The following is a 22583-nucleotide window of genomic DNA, read 5'->3' on the forward strand; positions in this document are numbered from 1 at the left end:
TAAATTCAGATATAACTAATTATTGGTTATAACAAGGTGACCAACAGCTCTGCCGTGGTGCTACAAGTAATCTGTTATAACGAATTGTAGGATATAACGTATTTTCGTGGCAGATGTGAGTTTATCGTAAGATTTCATTATACTACATCATTGAACCTCCAATGGGCAGCGAGCATCATTTGCCTGTGTTGCCATGTATTTGGTATTGGCGTGAGCCGAGTGACGCTGTTTCTATAGTTTTTTTTTATAATATTCTTTCTCTTCTTGGACAACTTGAACTGGCTCTAGCTGGGCTGTGTGCCGCAAACAATGAGTAAAAGCTTTTTAAAGCTGCGATATTGTGCGATAACCAGCTATGATTGCCCAAAAGTGCCTTGGTACACATGCGTCACTTAATTGGTGGTGTGAATGATTTGATGGTACTGTAGCAAAAGCGCTGACAAAATTTTATAACAAAACTGTTTCAAGGTCTCTTTACATGTCAAGCTCAAGAAAATGTCTACGTACACTCATACTTCAATTTAACGTACTTGGATATGACAAAATATTTGTTATAACAAAGTAAATGAAAGATATTTTATAATAATTTCAATGTTAGAAATAACTTTTATAATGAAGTTTTGGATATAACGAACCTATTTTTTTGCAAGATGCAACTTTGTTATAATGTTGTTTGAGTGTACTGGTAATTGTATGTTCCTGAAATGCTCTTGCCACACACCTTATTCCCAAGCTTGCTGAGCATTACTAATGTAAGCAATAAGATGTCAAGTGGAAAGCGAAACCCAACCGTTCCACTGCCTTCATGGGACGTATTGGGAAGCACGAACCGGAAGTCGCGTAAGGCATTTGGCGGAGTCATTTGCTGCCATGGAGTTAAGGAAAAAACTAGGGAGGTAGCATCACATGATTTCGCTAGCTTTGACAAGCCAACTTCCTCATACACTGCCCTGACTGGCTACTGTGCAGTACTTTCTCTGTAGGCTTGGGCGCACACAGGAGACGCTGCCAAAGTAAGTATGCCACTAATAAGGTTTACCTATCATGTGACCAGGGCCTACTTCTCTCTTACATTTTTAAAAACTAAAAGTGAGACTTGGAAAGCATGGGAGAGAGCTGTGCCATATTGACACACACCTGGCAAAAAGGGCAGGCAGTGCCTTTGCTAAGAATGCGAGCCGGCAGGTTTCTCTCCGACTGTCCCAATCACACGGATAGTGTAATTTCAGAGGTGGGCACGGCCAACTCTTCCGCACCGCAGCGCCCGCTACCGAGGCATCAGAGGAGCCGCCGTGCATTTTTTGTGGCTTGGATGAGGTGAGAAAACGAGGTTTTGCACTACTACTTCTATTAACTTGGAAATATTGGAATAATGTGTTAAACAGTGATGATTGGATCGTGTGTGTGTGAACAACAGAGTACGACTCGCTTTGGTAGTGGACCAGCTGAAATGTCGGTGAATATACCAGAAAAACACAACGTCGTACCCTCCAGTTCCTTATTCTAACGGGGCCAGTGCGATTCCTTTGCTGCAAATATATATATATATATATATATATATATATATATAACTACCGAAAGGAGATGTAGCAGCCGATGCAGCCACTGCAACGAGCGGGTGGGTCTCATGCTTCAACTCTTCTTTTGCGTCGTGCCACTGCTTCTCGGATCAAGTGAACTCCGCAAGGTGGGATACATTACTGCGTGATCCGCTCACAAACTGCAGTGTTTGGGTGCAATGGCCTCTCCACGATTTGCACGCGTCCCTATGGGCCCGGCAATGTCTCACTGTTAATTCCATGTTCTTGCTCTTCCACATCGCGTCGCCAATTAATAGGGACATAAAACATCGCACATGTCTATCGTATATGTTTACATCGTATATGTAAAACACCCACCCAACCGTTGTCGTACGTATGCATCTACCCCAAGACTATTCATTTAGTTGGTCAATATGCAGAGAACTGTGGTTAACAGCTCAATTTGGGGGCACTGAAGCCCATGCTTAAGATAGTCTATACAGGGTGTTTGAAGAAATGTGTCCAGTATTGTTTGAAAATTGTCAAAAGACGCTATTTGCTCGCTGCATTCACAGCTGTTTTCTTTTTTTTTCTGTAGCAGCAGGCATATTAAGAGGGTTGAAGACATTATTTGGAACAGTATTTCGGAAAATTAAATTAACTTCTTAATTAGTGGAGGTAGGCAGTTAAGTTATATGAGAGAATTGAGGTCCTTGATGCAAAGAACTCATTCCCACTTTGAGATTTCAGAAAAGCACCATGTAGTAATAACTAAGAAATAATAAAATTCTAAATTCTGAGGTGAAACCGAACCCAAAGGACCGATGAACGCAACAAGCAGACGACTACAATGGCGTCACTGTTCAAAACAGCGATTACAGGAGTGCAGTTTTTTTTTTTTTCTCCGCTACGATGCGTGCTGTGATTGCCCACACACTCGCACAATGAAGTCGATTGATGGTTGATACATGACCTCCGAGATGGCAAGCGTGCGGCGCGGTTTGCGCGTTTGCCATCTCGAAGGCCATGGTTGATGTAACAACGCTCCTTCATTTCAGTTGCGCTCATTTGCGTTTCGGTTTCGCCGCAGTACCAAGGAGAATTTCATTAATTCGCAGTTATTGCTAGGGGCCACTTCCCCAAAACTCGAAAGCGGCAAATGTTTTTTCACATGAAAGACTTCAGTTCTCCCATTATACTTAACGGCCTAACTCCTCTAATTAAAAGAATAAATAATTTAACTTTCGTAACAACATTGAAGTCTAACTTTCCTAATGACAAAGGTATAGAAGAAATAATGAGAAATAGTTCAACTACTTCTTTCATAACTTTTTAATTTAGTTTCATTAAGCGCACATTGCCTGCTATTTGCGTTCAGTGTTTTCGCTGTCAGGAATGATACGTTTTACTATATATTTGTTTGTAAAATGTTATTCTATCTTTCTAATATATTGAAAGTCGTACGTGAAATACCGATTTTCTTTGTAAGCTTTTCAGTTGTGCAAACTGTTGTCTTCGGTGGTAGGACCTCGTCAGGCGTGAATGCTTTTAGTCGTTTCTTTCCGAAGTGTAATTTTTCTGTTTCGCACTTGAACAAAAAACACATTCAATCGTTGAAGTACTGTTTGTAATAATGCATTCAAGCCTCTCAAGATGCCTCCCGCTACAGAAAAAAAACAACTGTGATGACAGCGAGCTGATTTTCAAACAATGTTGGACACATTTCTTAAGAGACCCCGTATATAAAGTGACTATTTATCAGAGAAGACGAAAGAGGGGATGCTTTTTTTTTTGTCTCCCTTGTACGGGACATGACTAAGCGCCTTGCGGGGAAAGGAAGGGGGATTTAAGGAGATGAAATGAGAGATAGGGGGAGAGGAGACAGGGTAATTGGGGGTGGAAATCGTCCATTTGGGCACAGGTAGGAGGCCGACGCCAATATAAGGACCACTTATAAACGACCACGTAAAAAAATAATCGAATCAACTATTTTCAGTAGGGCATATTGTTTGCCATCGGTTCTTCGACATTTAAAATTGTCTGTGTGCCATAGAATTGACTGCTTCTTACATGGCGTCACGAATGTGAAATGTCGTGGTGTTCATTACAGCGCATGCGTATTAAACGGGGCATTCACGTGCTGAACAATACACAATACTTTTGGGGGCAGTCGGAGAGCATCTTCTTCTAAATAATATTCAAGTAGACTAGCCGCTGGTCACATTATTAGTGGCTACATTATCAGCTGGCGAGATGAAACAATATGAGTATAATAAAATATTTTCACTTCCAGCATCATGGCGTTTACTAGTTCGTGCGTGCACACATCTCTGAGCTCGTCCTTGTTGATAGAGAGAGGAAGAGAGAGAAATAAGCAGCGCTACACGTGTGAGCTTTTTTTGCTGTCCAAGTTGTACTTTAAGCTGCAAAAGACAATTCAAGTTGAAAGAAAACCTACTAGCCCGACTCTCAATTAAGCCTACATAGTGCTGAATACCATAATCTTTCACCTTCCCCTTGGTCCGGTGGGTCAAGTTAAGGGGCAAGCTTAAAAGCTGAGCTTCCCATTGTGCTCGTGTCCACCGCTTTATTCGTCGCCACTTCGCAAGCTGCCACTATCGATCCAAGTTACCGTAAGCAAGCCTGATCAGGCTTATCGGGGACTAAAGCGGACCCTTTTTTTCGCGCTTCCAGAGAACACTAGCACATTAAAGAAGATTCGTAACATTCATCAGCTCACAGCAGCTTCGACAAAGCAGCGGTGACGATATTCATTTTCGATCAAAGAAAATAATTTTCCCGAAGCAGCAGATGATTTCACCAGTCCATCAAAAGTTTTGCTCGTTGGCATCCGTAACTGCCCTATCGGAAAAAAACGAATGGTGGGCATGGTGGAAACCACCACCCACCATTATAGTGGATTAATGTAGTGGGTGAATGGTGGGAAACGCCCACCATGGCGCATGGTGGGTATGGTGGGTGCTGCAGTGCCGGCAACACTTGAGCGCGAAATGACGCCAGAATCACCGTGACGAGCTGCCACAAAAAAATAAAAAAGAATTCTATAAAAACGGTATAAAAAACACCCGTCCCGTAAAAAAAAAAAAAAACAAGGCGCCACGGAGGATCGAACGTGCAACCTGCGGGTTCCCATTCAAAGACGCTAACCACTGCGCCACACCAACACGACGGTGATTGCGTGTTAAATACTTAGTTGGCATACAAACTTAAGGTTCAACTTATGTTTGTCGTGTACACAACATAGAAAAGATGTACACCTGCTACTAAAAATTGCACATTTGTTAAACACAAGCAGCTGCGGCCTGTAACGATTGCCACTATGTTAATGGCACTAGTGCTATTTTTTTTTACAATTCACAACTTCAAGGAAAAAAAAAACCAAGTGGACTGGGAAGCAGCAACAGTTTACCAGCGAAGTCTGCCAAGTTTAATATCCGTTTCGCGCTCGTTCTAAAAGGCGACATCTGCTCACGCTTTATGATGCTTCTAGGCTCATTTCATAGATACGCCCGCCTAATTTATTTGATTGAGTATTGGGATGCTTTTCGAACAATGTAGAGGGCGGTCGCGCCAGCGCAATGCTGTAGCTCTTTCGCTAAAGCAACAACTACATGACGGCTTGGCCAAAACGAATGCAGCGTTCCGGAAACATTACGCTATCATAACGGTTCACCAAGCACACGAATTGCCACGTCTGAGTTCTCGTACAAAAGCTAGAGAAGTGCCGGCGAGTGCGACCGGCGGCTGTCGGTGAGGAGACACTTAATTACGTTCTCTGGGAGTGCTTTAATCGCGTCGCATCGATGTTTGTTGCTTCTTGAGCGGCACCATACACAATGAAAAATGCTTCATTTAGGTTAATTGATGCCATATGGCTGCGCTAAATTGTCATACTCAATCGTCGTAATCGTGTATTCTGAAACCCGGAAGCACGGATAACACAATTGTACGGGCTCGGTCAGTAGGCCTAACCTTTGGTGGAAATCGTGGTGGTAGAACATGTAGTGTACAGATCCCAGCTTGGTACACTATATAAATTGCCCGCCATTATAAGCCCACCCATCATCTGCTTACTGCTTCCCAGCATTATCGCGATGGTGGGCAGAGCTTCTCAGCTTGGTACACCATGTGGCCCACCATAACAAGCAGCACCCATCATCTGCTTAGTGCTTCCCAGCATTATCGCAATGGTGGGAAGAGTTTCTCAGCTTGGTACACCATGTAGCCCACCATAATAAGCACCACCCACCATATGCTTAGGGCTTCCCAGCATTATCGCAATGGTGGGCAGAGTGTCCCATTATTGCCCACTATCTAGCCTCTGCTTTCCACCATCATTTTTACTTTACCCATCATCTGTACACCATACCACCCAGTATGTCCCGGCATAACCACCATATTTTCCACTACGTCCCACCTTACCCATCATAATTTCCACCATGCCCACTATTATTTCCACCATGCCCAATATTATTTCCACTACGCCCACCATGTTTTCCAGTATCCACCATGGCAATTTTTCCAATAGGGTGTATCAGCCAGTCACAGCAGAACGAAAGCGCGTACAAGTTATGCAATGTTATTGGGCCTCTGTTCAGCGCTGGCCTGCTCTGAAATGCAACAGCTCAAGGCGCGAAAGTGCCGCATAGGCCGCCCGCACCGCGAATAGCCTACATGGAAAATCGTCACAGCAAAAAATGTTGGAGAAATTTCATTATATTGCAATATTCCCTCGTAACGACATAATTGAGTGATTACGGTGGTGAAGGAAAACTTTACCTACGCCTATGGCCAACGCCTCCCGATTAACCAGCAATCTGAGGTTACGAGGAGTATTTATTAAGGTTTAGTCAGTCAGGATCATATCGAGATTACATCTGCCCAGAGCGCACAAAATACAAGTCAACAGGGCAACCCCGACTCAGCCCCACAACAACAATGTCGTCGTCTTCGTCCATTCGGCGCCATTCCCGCAGCTCTTCTGGAGTGGTACTTCCATAACCGCGACAATGTTATGAAGTTGAGCGGGTTTCGCGAACTCCAGGAAAAGCCGCACGACTAGCAGGGGTAACCGCACCCAGAAAAAAAATGTCTAAGCACCATCACCCCGAGTTGTCAGTATGGATGTCAGTATGGATTCTGCAAAGAAAGATGATCTGAACGCGCTTTTTTAACCAAAAAATGAAGAACATTACAGACGTTTGATGAGAAGCAGTTGATCGTTAGTGTATACAGATTTTTCGAAAGCGTTCGATCGGTTAAACCATGACACACTACTAGAAAAACTCTATCGTTGTGGAATCAGAGGCATACCTGCAGCACCACAAACAAAGCGTGCGCATAGGTGATAACATATAATCTCTAAACTATCAGCACAGGAGTGCTTTAGGGGAGTATCCGAGGGCTACTCCTGTGTAATCTATACGTAAACGATGTTGTTAAAATTAGTACCTCACCAAAGCACGTTATATATCTTTTGTTTACTAGCACAGAGCTCTCCAGTCAGATATTAATAAACCTTGAAAGTCTAAGCACACGGAGTAATCTTAATTCTTTACGCATTATTGTCGCCAAAACAAAAGCAGTGCCTTTCTCACCAAGACAATCTTGTCGCGAAATGACACACGAACTCATTCTGGGCAAGTCGGCTAATGAGAGTGTAGATCGCATAAAAAAACAGTGTGTGTATACTTTCGTAAGCATGTGCTCTAGGACACGCCCAGACGACTTCCGAAATGCATTGGCGTCATGGCCAAACTACGTACACTTCTACCGTCGTATGTAAGAATTGAAATTTACAATGCATTATTTATGTCCAACTTAAAACTAGTCTCGGCCACAACCACATCACCTAGCTTAAATCACCTGCATACACTTCAAAAAAAAAAAAAAAAGCCTCTTCGGCGATTAGCCAGCGTACCATACGATGCACAAACGAAGGAATTCTTCATCTTGTTTCATTTTTATTTCCATGCCGAACCTTTACTCGTACACCCTGTCTACGAGATATGAGTGTTCAAAGAATAATCAACAAATATCACTTGCCCAAGAAGAATATACACTTGCATGATACGCACAACGATGAACTCTGGCAAGTACCGTTTTCAAGAAACAATTACAGTTAGCAAATCTTTCTATATATCCTTACTGTGTTAATAAATATGTTCTTTAAACAAGGAATAGATATTAATAACATAACATAACATAACAAAAAAAAAGAAAAACGCCAGGCCTGCGCGCAACACGCAGCACAGTTGCAGCGAAAGCTAGAAGAGCGACCTTTCAGAGCTTTTTCTAAACAGTCGTTGGGTAACTGCTACGAGCAGGCTGCTGGGTACCCACTATACGCCATAAATAATCACAGTTTTTGTGTAGTAGACATGTATTCACTGTGCTATCCTTTTTCATTCTTCGAAGAAGCGGGGTATCCGCTGCACACTTGTTAGGAATTTTGTGCAATTCTTTATGCAGTGCGCCGACGAAGATTTCTAGAGGGTTGGAGCATCGGACGACCCACTCGTTACGCAATTCGCATTGTGAGACGCCTGCAGCTGTAACCTTAGATATTCTGAAACGCTTTATTACTCGCGATTCCTTTTCTGACATCAAGCCTTCCTAAGGCCAATTAAGAAGCGAGTCTCAAGCTCTGGCGTGCCTCAGTCATTCTGCTTCTGGCCGCCGGTCGGTGCAGACGCAGAATGGAGACCTTGTCCTGAGCAGCGACAGCGGTCGACGCCGGCCGTGGCACTTTTTTCAAGTAACATGGGATGAATTCACTGGAAGAGCTTATTGCCTCACAAACTAAACGCCACAAAAATTTTAGGAATCCGTGCAGTACGAGTGGAGTTACAAAGATTTGTCGCATGTTGCAAGTGCATTCCTCGTTCCAAAAAACTACAGAATTTTTCTGCCTTCGTTGTTTTCAAGTGAAGGGATACGTCGAGCAGTAGCACTACACCGAGGCGTCAGCAGCCGACCGTATCGCATCGGTGACTTCAGGAAACACATCAAAGACTTGGGCGTCATAGAGCGAGTATGTGGCATTGGGGCATATCGGATGTCGCACGTGTTGTTATTGAACATGAAGACCGATCAAGCGTAAGAAAGCGCTGATAGAAGCAGGCGTTCTCAAAGTTGAAGACCCCCCCCCCCCCCGCCGCATTGGTCTAGTGGCTAAGGTACTCGGCTGCTGACTCGCAGGTCGCGGGATGGAATCTTGGCTGCTGCGGCTGCATTTTCGATGGAGGCGAAAGTGCTGTAAGCCCATGTGCTCAGATTTGGGTGCACGTTAAAGAACCCCAGGTGGCCGAAATCTACGAAGCCCTCCACTACGGTGTCCGTCCCAATCATATGGTGGTTTTGGGACGCTGAACCCAACATATCAATCAATTAATCAATCAATCGATCGATCAATCAATCAAAGTTGAAGACCGGCTATGTCTTTTCATTTACCCGGCGCTGCAAGAGGTTAAGGTGAAATTGCACTGGCTAGCGTTTGATGTTACAAAAGACGTTATTCAACGTGCCTTCTATATATGAATACGTGTCGACGCCAAGGAGGTGACCAAAGGAGAGTCGAGGATTTTGAAGGAGTCGAGTCGACAACTCGTGTGGTACGCATGCGACTACGAGCTGGTGTTTCTGTAAATCAAATGCGTGTTGGGAACAGTATGGCACTGGTCGCAGTGCAAGGAAGACCTCCTTTGTGCTTCCGGTGCCGAAGCATGAGACACATATGTGACGCGATTGTAAAGTTCCCACGTGCAGCGAATGCCACTCTTTCGGTCATGAGCAAGATGAGTGCAACCGTTCGTACGCCGAGCTGCAGGGCGATGATCTGAGACTCAACAGAGTAAATTTTTCATGAAGATGAATCAGAACAAGCATCGTTGCCCTGCAACACCACAGAAGCAAACGACATCGGACGACGCGCTGGTGCTGAACAAAAATAACAAACTTTCTTCAGCCCTTGACACAAACACTGAACAGGGTAGGGGAAATCCAGCGGCTACAGACTGCACCTCAACGAGGAGCAGACAGAAGCGTCCTGCGCCTGCAATGGACGCCACGTCGCAGCTGCAAACAACGCGCCTGGAAATGCCGGCGTCCCAGGCCAACGCCACTTCGACTCCTCTAAACTAAGCTTCACAGCATTCTTTTGCGAGTGAATCACAAGAAAATGAAGGTTTGGTTGACGACCTGGATAGCCCAAATATGGGATTAGAATTGGCGTCTTCGAAACGCCGTCGCGACTCTGACGACGGCGCTCAAGTAGACGAAACACAAGTGGAGTCGGAAGTGCCGTGGAAGGTTGTCAGTGGAGGCAAGAAACGAAACGCTGCCCGACAAAGGTCTTCGTCGCTCGAACGCGACGATGGCCGTGCTAAAGGTGAACAACATGAATCCACCCAGGGCGGCGAGAGCCCAATAACTGTGAGTGCAGGGCTCTCAGCCTGGACCCGCTCACCGATCTCATCTATCAACGAGTTCGTGAAAGCAGGGACGCTCAACGTACGAGGACTGGCTTCCAGAAAGAAACAGACCCAGTTCTACAGGCTAGCCATGGACCCAGGCTTGAACATTATTGCAGTCCAAGGAACCAAAGTGGAGAGTGTGGACGCCACCGAGAGCTTATTGCAACGTTTCACCGGACCATACAGTGCCAACCTCAATCATGCAGTTGGTAGGCCGGCAGGTTGTGTGATCTTTGTACCGGATAGTTTAGGTGACACTGTTCAAAATGTTACGTCTGATTCGTCTGGAAGGCTTGTTTTTTTTTGTGCTTTAACCATCTTTTCCCTGTATTGGCGAGTCATTTGTTTGTATGCACCTGTTTAAATTGGTGAACGATGTGTAATATTCGAAAAAAAAAACCGTGCTTATTGTGAATGTGATCGCATGGTTATCCCAATGGGAGGCTTTAACTGTGTGGTCAGCGCCGGAGATAAAATAAGTGCAACCGCTTTTAAGGACTCAATGACAGTAGCGTTAAAAAAATCTAATCTCTGACTTAATCCTCGAAGATCTCGCAGAGTGTATTGGTAAAGGACCAACACTGTATACGCATTTTCAAGGCTCCAGTCATGCGCGCCTACAGATAGGGACTATGTGTCACTGGAATAAGTCCCGATTGTCAGAGAGTACAATGTCCTCCCTATTTTATTTAGTGAACACTGCTTAGTATCATTTGTAATGAGCAAAAGAAATAGAAGTAGATTAGTATTTAACCGGGACATGTGGAAGCTTATTCCAATCTCTTGGAAGATCAGATAATTATTTACACTGTTTGAGAGGCGTGGGTAAACATAGACAGTGGAGAGCAAAAATGCGGAGTAAAACGGAAACAATTTGAACAAGTTATTAAATTAAAAGCTATGGAGCGCTCAACTGTAATAAAGCACGAAAAGTGAGAATAGGAGAGAACCCTACGCCTAAACTTGAAAGAACTGCTAGCATAGGAAGGCAACACTACAGGCTTATTTATTAATTATATAATGCCAGTAAAGTAAATATTGGAACAAAGCGACGAGGAAAAGTATCGTGGTGCGCATACAATGTCAAGGGCGGAGAAGATGACCGCAGGAGAGAAAACGACCAAAAGAAGGCTGAGTCTCGAAAAACGAAATCCTCAGCGCAACGCTATACATCAGATTAAAGACATGGGTAAGGTTACAAGTGAACAGGGATTTATAGAGGATGCTTTGAGTGCTACATCACACCATTCGATACAAGCCAAGGAAATGTAGATGGATTCAAAAATGAAGTCTTAAAATTAATGCCACATGTTGAAGATTGCAGAAAAGACAGCTTAGAACTTCCTGTTTCTGAAGCGGAAGTGGCAAAAGCAATCACTGCCCTCCATTTGGGAAAGTCCCCAAGACCTAACGGGTTAACAGCCGTCTTTTATAAGGAATTCAAACACATGCTATAACACCGACTCTAGCAGTGGTTTTTTTAACGAAGCTTCAGACGAGCTAGGTTCTGCCGCCTTCTTTTCTGCCATCTCATACTATATTAATTAAAAAAAATAAACTGAAGACGCAGTTAAACTATACGAAACGAAATCGTACAGGCCAATCAGTCTATCAAATATCGACTACAATATTTTGATGAAAGTATTAGCAAGGAGACTAGAGATAGTTATGAATGACATTTTAGGCGACCACCAGACATGTGGAATTAAAGGGCGTACCACATTCACAAGGCACGAAGTGTATTGGAGTGCCGCGATGCCACAAAACGATCACATCGCGATGATCCAGATAGATTTAGAAAAAAGTGTTTGAACGAGTGCCCTATGAAATTCTTTTTCTTTTGTTAGACTATGTCACTGTTGCTATATAGCGTACGTAAGTCGAGATGCTGTTCGAATGGCATATACTGGATGTAAAACTCGGCTCATCAACAACAAAGTTCTTGGGAAACAAATTATAGTCGAACATTCTGTACAACAAGGCTGTCCTTTGTATTCCCTTCTACTTTCAATTTGTATAGAGTCATTGCCAAAAAGTTATGAAATGCAGTAACATGAAATGGTAGAAACTACAAGAAGCTAAAGTACGAGTACTGCCATACGCAGATGATATAGCCATGTTTTGTAAAGATTCTGAAAATATCACTGAAACCGTTAAAATCGGAAACTTTTATAGTAATACGAGTGGCAGTGTGATAAACTGGAGCAAGTGCGTGGGTTACTGACACAACGAATGGCCTGTGACTCCAGAATTCGTTGCTGGTATTTCGTGGACAACTACTTCTGCGCGGTACCTAGGCGTTCCGTTGGAATAATATTGTGACAGTGAACCTACTGGCGGTGTTATGCCGCTGAGCTGCGAGAAAAAGCTGAGCAACTTAAGGGCTTCCATCTATCAATTTTTGTCAGAGCGACCTTTTGTAACATATTTTTAGTCAAGGCACGTGCTTCAAGTATTGCATTGGTCACGTGTGAGTGTACAGAAGCTTCATCAAGTTTTCGATGTTTTCTTGTGAAGTTCTTCTTGAGGGCGAACAAGTCGAACTAACCTTTTCAGACGGGTTCGCACTGGTGGGCTCGACTGTGTCATTTGTACCCTCGTCAGTTAATTAATCGGTTCATGTTTTTTTATCGAAATAATCTAGACCCATTCATACGTACTGTTATACATGTTAGGCTTGGGGGACTGTTGCTAGAGTTTGTGGTGGCATCTGGTCACATGAAAACAAGCATTAGAGGTTACCTGAAAGAAGTGGTTGATTAATGTCCCTCCTTGAAAACACGCTATTTTCGCACAGTTTCGCGTGAAAAGTTATACAAAAATCTAGTATAAACAGTTCTTCCTTTTACCCTATATAGAACATTATACCATGTAGGCCCAGGCCAGAATGTCTCAAGCCGAGTGAAAAAAAAATAAATAAAGGTATCACCTGGAGCAAAATCCTTTTCTTTAAATCGCAAACTGGAGCCATGCCTGTGAAGACATTGATGCAAGAAAAAGGTTTATTCGTTCACTGGGATGATGATTGTTTTCTCTGCAACAAGCTCGAGATAATCGAAGATGTTTTCCTTGACTGCTAGGATGCAGTCTTGTTTTTTTTTTTTTGGAATTTTCTCCAAAGAAATTTGAAAAAAAAAAGATCTGCCTCTTGATGCCTTTCACAGTAACAAATAACCCCGCAGGGGCGCCTGCGCAAGTAGGCGTTTGGTGTGTAGCGACACCACGGACCCGAGCTAACGGGGTAGTTTCGGCTCCCTCCCACGCCTAGCCGTGCGTGGCTTTGCCGTGTCCGGGGAAAAGGGGATCCTGGGGGTTGAGCTGACGCTGGGTGATTGGACCTTTAAGGCCCCCCGGCAGAGGCAACACACCCCTTTGGCCCCGGCTTCACGTAGACGGCACCCCTGGGCTGACCCACCCAGGGGAAATCGGCAGTCGCCTTTTCCTATCTCTCTTCCTACATCTTCGTCTTTATCTCTCACTTTTTATCTGTCCTGTCATCTTCTCTTTTCCGTTTACTTCCGAATTTCCTGGCGGCGAGGGTTAACCCTGTGTAGTTACCCAACCTTGGGTAGTTATATTCGGTTATAGCGGCGATGCATGGCTGGCGTCTCCAAGTGTTCACTAGTTAACCTTGTAGCGTCCCCTTGTTGGGCTCGGTGGTGGGTGGCCACCATCGCCGCCGAACTTTAGAGTATTTTTATGGCAAAAGCTTTTCCCCTCCTTCCTGATCGCTCCCTAAAAAGGTGGCGCACCGATGATACTTTCCTGCTAAACACACCAAAGCCGACATTCCCAAAGTACCATGTAATCCACAGTCAAAACGAAAACAAGACAGTCCGAGCCATTTCACCTTTCCTCGTTTCCAAAACTCTCACAGAAGCAATAGGCCCAGGTTATAAAGTGACAAAGATGGGAAGTGGCGATCTTCTTTTAGAGGTACGTGACAAAGCCCAGTATGAAAAGCTGTCTAAGCTTGTAGCCTTTGGGGAAACCCCTGTTTCGGTGGGCCCACACAGGTCCATGAACACTGTCCGTGGCGTAGTTTCTGATGATGACCTTACTGAGCTTTCTGAAAGTGAGCTGCTCGAAGGTTGGCAGGACCAGAACGTGGTCAAAGTCCAACGAATAACAATAAGGCGCAACAACAAACTTACTCCTACAAAACACGTAATAATTACCTTCGGAACAAGTGACCTACCAGAATCAATCGAAACCGGCTATTGTAAGCTTCGTGTAAGACCATACATTCCCAACCCTCGTCGATGTTTCAAGTGCCAACGTTTCGGTCATGGATCGCAGAGTTGCAGAGGGCGTGCCACTTGCGCAAAGTGCGCATCCATTCAACACATATCAGACAACTGCACCTCAGAAACATCTCATTGTTCGAACTGTGAAGGAGATCACGCTGCCTACTCACGATCATGCCCCGCATGGAAAAAAGAAAAACAAATAGTAGAACTCAAGGTTAAATTCAATCTCACATTCCAAGAAGCACGCCAACGTTTCGCAATACACAACCCATCTTATCCCTCCTTTGCAGATGTGACGCGCCGGGGCGCCGCGCCACATGCCTCGGCACCCGCGAATGTCACACAGTGTGTGGCCGCGGTCGTGCCGCCAGCGCCCCCGGCTGGAGCAGCCTGTACTGCTCCGCCACCTGACAAACAGGGCCGGCAGACCCCGGTGTCTGCCGAACCTGGGACCACTGCAGGCGCAGTTAGGTCCAAAAGTTCAGTGAATGTGCCTGCCCAGCAGGCACCATCCACCACCTCACAAGAGGTGATGGATACAAGTCCCACTCCTCCGGCACCTCAGACGCCGAAGGATAGGCGCAACTCCTTAGAGCGCGCCAAAAAAGAAAAACCTCGAATCACGGGGCCCTCAAAAGGCCCTGTAAACTAACGCAACACCTCTGTACACACAGCACCACACTACATTAAAATGACACAAATACTACAGTGGAACGTCAGAGGACTGTTGAGAAACCTCGACGATATCCATGAACTTTTACACAAACATACACCTAAGGTGCTGTGCGTACAAGAGACACACCTGAAACCTAAACACACCAACTTTTTACGTCATTACGTTATCTTTCGGAAAGACCGGAATGATGCCATGGTGCCATCCGGTGGTGTTGCCATTATAGTTAATCAAGGGATTGCATGCACACACCTACCACTACAAACATCCCTTGAGGCGGTGGCTGTTCGAGCAGTTCTTTTAAATAAGCTCGTCACCATCTGCTCTCTCTACATACCTCCGCAACACCGTCTTGAAAAGCATGAATTCGAGTCCCTCATAGAGGAACTTCCAGAACCTTATATTCTCCTGGGAGATTTCAATGCACATAGCAATCTATGGGGTGACTCTCGCTGCGATGCTCGAGGTCGCCTGATTGAACAGGTCCTGTTTTCTTCCGGTGCGTGCCTGCTGAATCGGAAAGAGCCAACATATTACAACATCGCTAACAATACGTACTCAGCAATAGACCTCAGCATAATATCCCCATCACTCCTGCCTCTACTTAAATGGGAAGTCATTAATGATCCATATGGTAGTGACCATTTTCCTATCGTTATTAGCACATCAATAACAAATACATGTCCTGCACAGGTTCCCAAATGGCTCACCGACAAAGCCAATTGGGAAAAGTTTCAAAAAATGACTTTATTATCTTGGACTGACATGGCGACATTGAGCATAGAGGATGCTGTATGCTACTTCACAGCTTTCTTGGTTGATGCAGCAACAAAATGTATTCCCCAAACATGTGGACCGTCAAGCAAACGACGAGTACCATGGTGGAATAATGAGTGCCGTGATGCTCGAAAAAAACAAAATAAGGCATGGAGGTTGCTTAGATACTCGCCCACAGCCGAGAATCTTGTAAACTTTAAAAACGTTAAGTCGCAAGCAAGGAGGACGCGCCGACAGGCGAAAAGAGAAAGTTGGCACAAATTTGTGTCGGGCATTAACTCATACACAGATGAGTCGAGAGTCTGGAGTATGGTTGGTAAGGTGGCAGGACGAGGAGCACATTCTCTTCCTCTAGTGAACACCCAAGGCGAGAGTTTGGAAGACCAGGCAAACACTCTCGGAGCACACTTTGAACAGGTCTCCAGCTCAACACACTATAGTGAAGCGTTCCGACGATACAAAACCGCAATAGAAAAACAGAGATTAGAGCGCAAGCCCAGAACACATGAGGCATACAACGAACCTTTCTGTTTGGCTGAACTGCAGGCCTCACTTGCCTGCTGCAATAAATCTGCCCCAGGCCCGGACCGTGTGGCATATGAAATGTTGAAACACCTGCCCACTGAAACCCAGAAAGCTCTCCTCTCTCTCTATAATGCGATATGGTCTTCTGGCGAGCTACCCTCAGCCTGGAAGGAAGCTATCATTATCCCAATTCTAAAACAAGGCAAGGACCCGGCCTCAGTTTCCAGCTACAGGCCAATAGCATTAACCAGCTGTATTTGCAAAGTCTTTGAAAAAATGATTAACAGGCGCCTGATGCACTTCCTTGAAATTAATGGCCTACTTGACCCATACCAGTGTGGATTTCGAGAGGCTCGGTCCACCACTGACCACCTTGTCCGTATCGAAGCACAAATTCGCGATGCTTTTGTTCATAAGCAATTTTTTCTGTCTGTGTTCCTCGATATGGAAAAAGCATATGACACTGCATGGCGCTTCGGCATATTGCGAGACCTGTCACATTTAGGTGTGCGGGGTAGAATGCTGACAGTTATCGAAAGCTACCTGTCCAATCGTACATTCCGTGTCCAAGTTGGCACCGTCTTCTCTCGAGTATTTGTCCAAGAAACAGGAGTGCCACAAGGAGGTGTATTGAGCTGCACACTTTTCATAGTTAAAATGAATTCCTTGCACCTGTCTCTCCCACGAAATATTTTTTACTGCATATATGTCGATGATGTGCAGATTGGTTACAAATCGTGCAACATCTCAATGTGCCAACGCCAAGTTCAACTAGGGTTGAACAAGGTATCTCAATGGGCAAACGAGAATGGTTTTATACTCAACGCGCAAAAGAGCACTTGTGTCTTGTTCAGCCGAAAGAGGGGCCTCCATCCTGACCCAGACATTGACCTGCATGGTCAACCTCTGTCAGTGAAGACCGAGCACAAGTTTCTTGGTCTCATATTAGACACTAAGCTAACCTTCATCCCACACATCAAGTATTTAAGGGACAGGTGCTTAAAAACAATGAACATTTTGAAAGTGTTGTCACGCACTACATGGGGTAGCGACAGGAAATGTTTAATTAACTTATATAAAAGCCTCGTACGCACACGCCTAGATTACGGTGCTATAATTTATCAGTCGGCAACACCATCAGCCTTGAAAATTCTCGACCCTGTCCACCATTTAGGCATTCGCCTCTCTACGGGTGCTTTCCGCACCAGCCCTGTGGAGAGCCTGTACGTGGATTCGAATGAATGGTCGCTCCACCTACAAAGATGTTCCTTGTCCTTTCTGTACTTTTTGAAGGTGAAGGCAGACAAGAAACACCCTTCCCATTTCATAATTAATGATTTGTCTTGTTCTGGCTTGTTCGAGAACCGTCCTTCGTTTAGGCAGCCCTACGCGCTGCGTGTAAGGAGCCTGGCCGAAGAAACGGGTGTGCCTCTTCTTGAACCCAGTTTGATGGCTCCTGCAACATATCTGCCACCGTGGCAGTGGCAGCTTATAGACTGTGATATCTCTTTTGTTGATGTCACAAAGCACGCACCACTTGCACACATACATACATTTTTCCTAGAACTACAACATAAATACACATGCCCCGAGTTCTTTACCGATGCGTCAAAGTCAAACACTTCTGTGTCATATGCAGCGGTAGGCCAATCCTTTTCCGAGGCTGGCGTTCTTCATCCTAATGCAAGCATTTTCACAGGAGAAGCTTACGCAATACTGGCGGTCGTAAAACACATTAAACAGATAAAATTACAAAAGGCGGTAATATACACAGATTCCCTAAGCGTGGTCAAAGCCCTGAAAACTCCTAAAAAACACAAGAACCCCGTGCTGGTGTCACTCTACTCACTTCTGTGCACACTTTACACATCAAAACAGCATGTCGTTGTCTGCTGGGTTCCAGGGCACCGTGAAATACAAGGAAACGTTTTGGCCGACAATCTGGCTGCTTGCGCCAATGTCACAACTGCCAATGCATCAACACCAGTCCCTGCACTTGACTTAAAACCTTTCATAAAACGAAAGCTCAGGGAGTATTGGCAGAGGATGTGGGATAATCACACAGATAATAAACTACATGCTATTAAGCCGCAACTAGGTTATTGGCCGCCACTATCAAAATCACGACACACAGAAGTAATACTAACAAGGCTTAGAACAGGACACACACATTCCACACACTCATTTCTTCTGTCCACCGGTGATCCACCATATTGTGAGAGATGTGGAGACCCCCTTACGGTTCTCCACATTCTCGTCCAGTGCAATGAGCTAGATGCTCTAAGAAAAAAGCACTTTTTACTGCCCTACCGACAGCAGCTCCCTCTACACCCTGGGATGCTCATCGGTAGGGATCCGCTTTTTAAACTGCATACACTTTTTAGGTTTTTAAAAGATGTGCAAAGCTTTCACCCGATATTTCGAGGTCATCCGTAGCACGACCTCTATAGTGTGGTCGTCGCTGCGGTGACTATATCTTCATCATGGTTTGATTATCAAGACAATTTTGCCATCAGCTATCACCACACATATGTCACGCCACTGTCATAATTTTATTACTTTCATGTTTTAACCCGCGTTAGAGCGAGGAATTTTAAGGCCCCTTTACAGCCACGCACCATATCATTGTTCATATCTGTAGTCAATTGAAATGGCGCTCTTTGGCCATCAATTGGCCCTTGCGCCACTAAAATCTACTCATCATCATCATCACAGTAACAAATAAAGAAGGAATACCTCTTGACCTATAGTAAGGCCTGCACGATATATGGCAATCTAGAATGGCGGTGCGCTATGCTGATGTTAATGCACGTCTGGTTAAGCAATACTCCTTTCAATCGATCTGTTCATTCGTGGAATCACAAGAGGTTCAACAAGATGTGCCCAATTGCCTTCATCAAGTACAAAACCTTCTACAGATGAAGAAATTTGAAAAAAGCCTGTGACATTTGACAATTTTTATCTCTTCTCTGTTGCTCATGTTTGTCCTTTGTTCGATGTATATTTGTTTGTGAATGCTGTATGTACACATGCAACAAAGGAAGAAAAAGCAATAGTCGTGGTTGTGTGATAGAACACTCGCTTGCCATGCAAACGACCAGGGTTCGATCCCCACGAAGACCCAGGATGTCTTATTGTTCATTTTATTTGCACCTTTCTCGCTTTTTTGTTGACGCAAAGATGATGATAATTGCTCACAACCAACGGTGTTGACGCCGAAATTTCTTCATAACGAGCTTACTACAGCGGTAACCCCGCGTGAATCGCATTATATCGGGGGCGCTAGAGCTTCTCAAAGTGCGCCTGTATTAATTCTCTATGGGTGCCGGAACTGGTGATCCCACCTAAATATATATTTTTGCACTACTCTCCACTGCCAATGGCTAATAAGTAAATAACTAAATAAACAATTATTTAATTTGGCAGATCACACGTACTTTAGGACTCATTGTTACGCAAAGCATGCGGAGGGAAGGTGAATGATGTAATTTTTTTTATTTATATCAGAAACTTTACGAAATGATGCTTAAGATACGTACAGATGTTGTGCGCACAGACATACGTTGAACAGTCGCACGCTTGCTGTACGTAACGACGCCAACAGCAACACGCGCATTAGCAACACCAGAAGCGGTAAGCTGGTATCTAACGCTTGTGCCAGCGAGGATGGCGGCCGTGGGCATGCACTGCTAGATAAATTAGCTTCATCAGTGGATGACACTTCACTACAATTTTCGTTAGTCAGACATGACGGCTGTATGATGGGAGTACGTATGCACTGTTTATCAAATTGGATAGCCAACACTGCAGCCACAGTAGAAGTTTTACGAATATCTCGGTCTACTTAAAAAGCAGTTCCAAGACTTGGCGTGGCTGTGTGGTAGAATACTTGATTGCCACGCAGAATGCTGGGGTTCGATTCCTGCTTGGACCATGATATTTATTCTATGCGTTCATGCTTTTCCTATTAAAAACAAACAAACAGGAGATTTGTTTGTCATTGGGTCATCGATTATTATCTTGAGTGACACCGAACTTTGTCTCGCCAATGCTTGTGCGAAAAGAAAGTGCTTCCGCCGTAGTTTGTTTTTGGATTTTTCGCAATGAGTAGGGGGATGCTTTCCATAATTCCCATGACAGAGAGATGCATTCAAATCACACAACAGCAGATAGTAGTGGCAATCGTTCAGGATTTTCATATTGGAAGGACTAGAGACCTGTGTGTCAGCAGGTCATCGATAATAATCTTGAGTGACACAGAACTTGATTATCCCACTCATGCTTGTACGAGAGCGGCTCTAGTCATAGTTTCGTTTTGCATTTTTTTTGGCTAACAAGTTTGCGATAGCCTTGATAATCTTTATACCGATACAACGATATTTATAAATCAGCCGCGATTTCGGCCTTCATTGGTGGATGGAAAAAGGAAGGGAAAGTGGGTGGCGCTAAGGCGAGGCTCCAAAGGATACACCAAACTTTCTTGAGATGTGTGCATAAAAGCAGATGTCCTGCTTGCCCCGTTGGAAGTGGCACACTTGGCTCGGACAAGACGGAGGTGGATATTTCAGCTTACGGGGTTTCTCCGAGTTCAGACCTCCGCAAACTGCTCGCTCCGCAAGAACAGCGACAGGTAAGTGTTTCTACACTCTTTGCGATTGCCTTAATTTTTATTTATTACAAGCTAGATCTGAGCAGTACAAATTTGTAATAGTGTCTCTCCTTGTTTTGTTTTTCTTTTCGTGCCTTTTTTTTCTCAGCTGACGCCGTTCTTTTCGGGTACTCTTGTGACCATTATCGTTTGGTTTTGGGCGATCATGTGAACCATTACCAGAAAGTCTACTCGACGCAACTGTCGTCCGCCTCGGTGGATCAGTGGCTAAGGTGCTAGATTGCTCAACCGAAGGTCGCAGGTTCGATTCTAGACAAGCTCTCGCATTTCGATGTAGGCGAAGCGGTAGAGGCCCGCGTATTGTACGATGTCAGTGCACCTTAAAGAACACCAGATAGTCAAAATTTCTGTAGCCCTATCCTAGTCTCTCATAATCATATCGTGCTTTTGCTATGGGACATAAAACCACTCGTATTATACTACTGAAGCAATTGTCGCACAGCTTTCGTTTCGAGCTTGACCCTTCATGGGATACAAAAAACCACTGAAGTTCTCACTGCAAAAAAAAAAAAAACGCTGCTTAAAATATGTATTTTGGTGGATGAGAAGGCCGAAGACTCCAAGAACCTGTGCAGAATATATGAGCTCGAGATGAAAAGGGAGCAAATCGCAGCTGCCCTGAGTGAGCTCGCGGAGACTGTATTGTAGAAAATAGTTGGGAAACACAGCGGAAGGTAAGGAAGGCGTAAGGTGATTGAGAAGCCACTACGGGTGGTCAGTAAGGTAAACTTACAAAGAAAAAATGATGGGAGAAACATGGCTGAAGTTTAAGTTGAAAGTGAATGTTCAATCATCGCAAGGCCCCGCTTCCATGAGGCTATTACCGGTACGACGCAGCCCATAGTTTGATGTTCTTCTCTTCCTCGTAAAGCGACGAAAAAGCTTGAATCCTTCTGCAACGTCGTTTGAGCAGCTAGCCGGCATCGCGTTGAAGCTAGATGTCACCTTGCAGAACGTAAAAAAAATAAAGCGTAGTTTAGATATGGCAAGGTAAATGTGTGCCCTGTAGTGCTTCACTCCCTCATGGTGTCGTTCTTGGACAAGTCAAGTAGGCGCTAAATTCTGTTTCTCCCCTTGGGAGACAGAGATTAGTGAGTTTTCATTTTTTCTCAGCACAACACGTTAGCGCCCAAGAAGCCTTTCATGAACATTGTTGGAAATTGTGCCCCCTGTGTGTGTGTGTGTATCCCAATCCTTGAACCCTCGTCGTGTTCGCACCCGTAACCTTTGATGATCGAAGAAGCCTTCTTTCGGTCAGCGCGCTGCTTCACACGTAAACATGAACTGCAACTGCAGAACAGAGTTACCTTTTTGGCTTATCTGTAAGTGCAACACTGTTACTTTTGACTGGTAACGTGCCCATGACAGGCTCATCTATCTGTGCAGCTCGTATGCACATAACTAAAGGAATGGCGAAAATTGTATGTATACTTTTCCCTGTACATACAAGTCGTGAACTGCCCTTCAACACAACGTGCCAGAGATACGGCAAGCTATTTTCCGGCGTCATGTAATCCCACTCGGGATCACAAAACATGCTCAAATACTGTAACGCGGATTCATCACTTCCAAACTTCACACCAAGAAGACAAGACTCACCAGCCACTGATACATCCGCATCTCTTTCTGTCGCCTCTCTCGAGCGTTCTGCAAGGAAAGAAAAGCCGGTTATGA

The 22583-nt window shown here is 44.7% G+C and overlaps 1 protein-coding gene across 1 annotated transcript in view; it reads right to left on the minus strand.

The window, feature by feature from the left end:
- LOC119181837 (spindle assembly abnormal protein 6 homolog) overlaps positions 1-22583 on the minus strand; it is a 269839-nt gene that overhangs the window by 109869 nt on the left and 137387 nt on the right. Inside the window, exon 2 of the mRNA XM_075875137.1 lies at positions 22509-22556. Coding sequence (XP_075731252.1) covers positions 22509-22529 — 21 coding nt within the window. The 5' untranslated portion in view covers positions 22530-22556. The remainder of the gene's footprint in view (positions 1-22508; positions 22557-22583) is intronic.

This window comes from Rhipicephalus microplus, chromosome 10, assembly GCF_043290135.1.
Source record: "Rhipicephalus microplus isolate Deutch F79 chromosome 10, USDA_Rmic, whole genome shotgun sequence".
Classification (NCBI taxonomy): domain Eukaryota; kingdom Metazoa; phylum Arthropoda; class Arachnida; order Ixodida; family Ixodidae; genus Rhipicephalus; species Rhipicephalus microplus.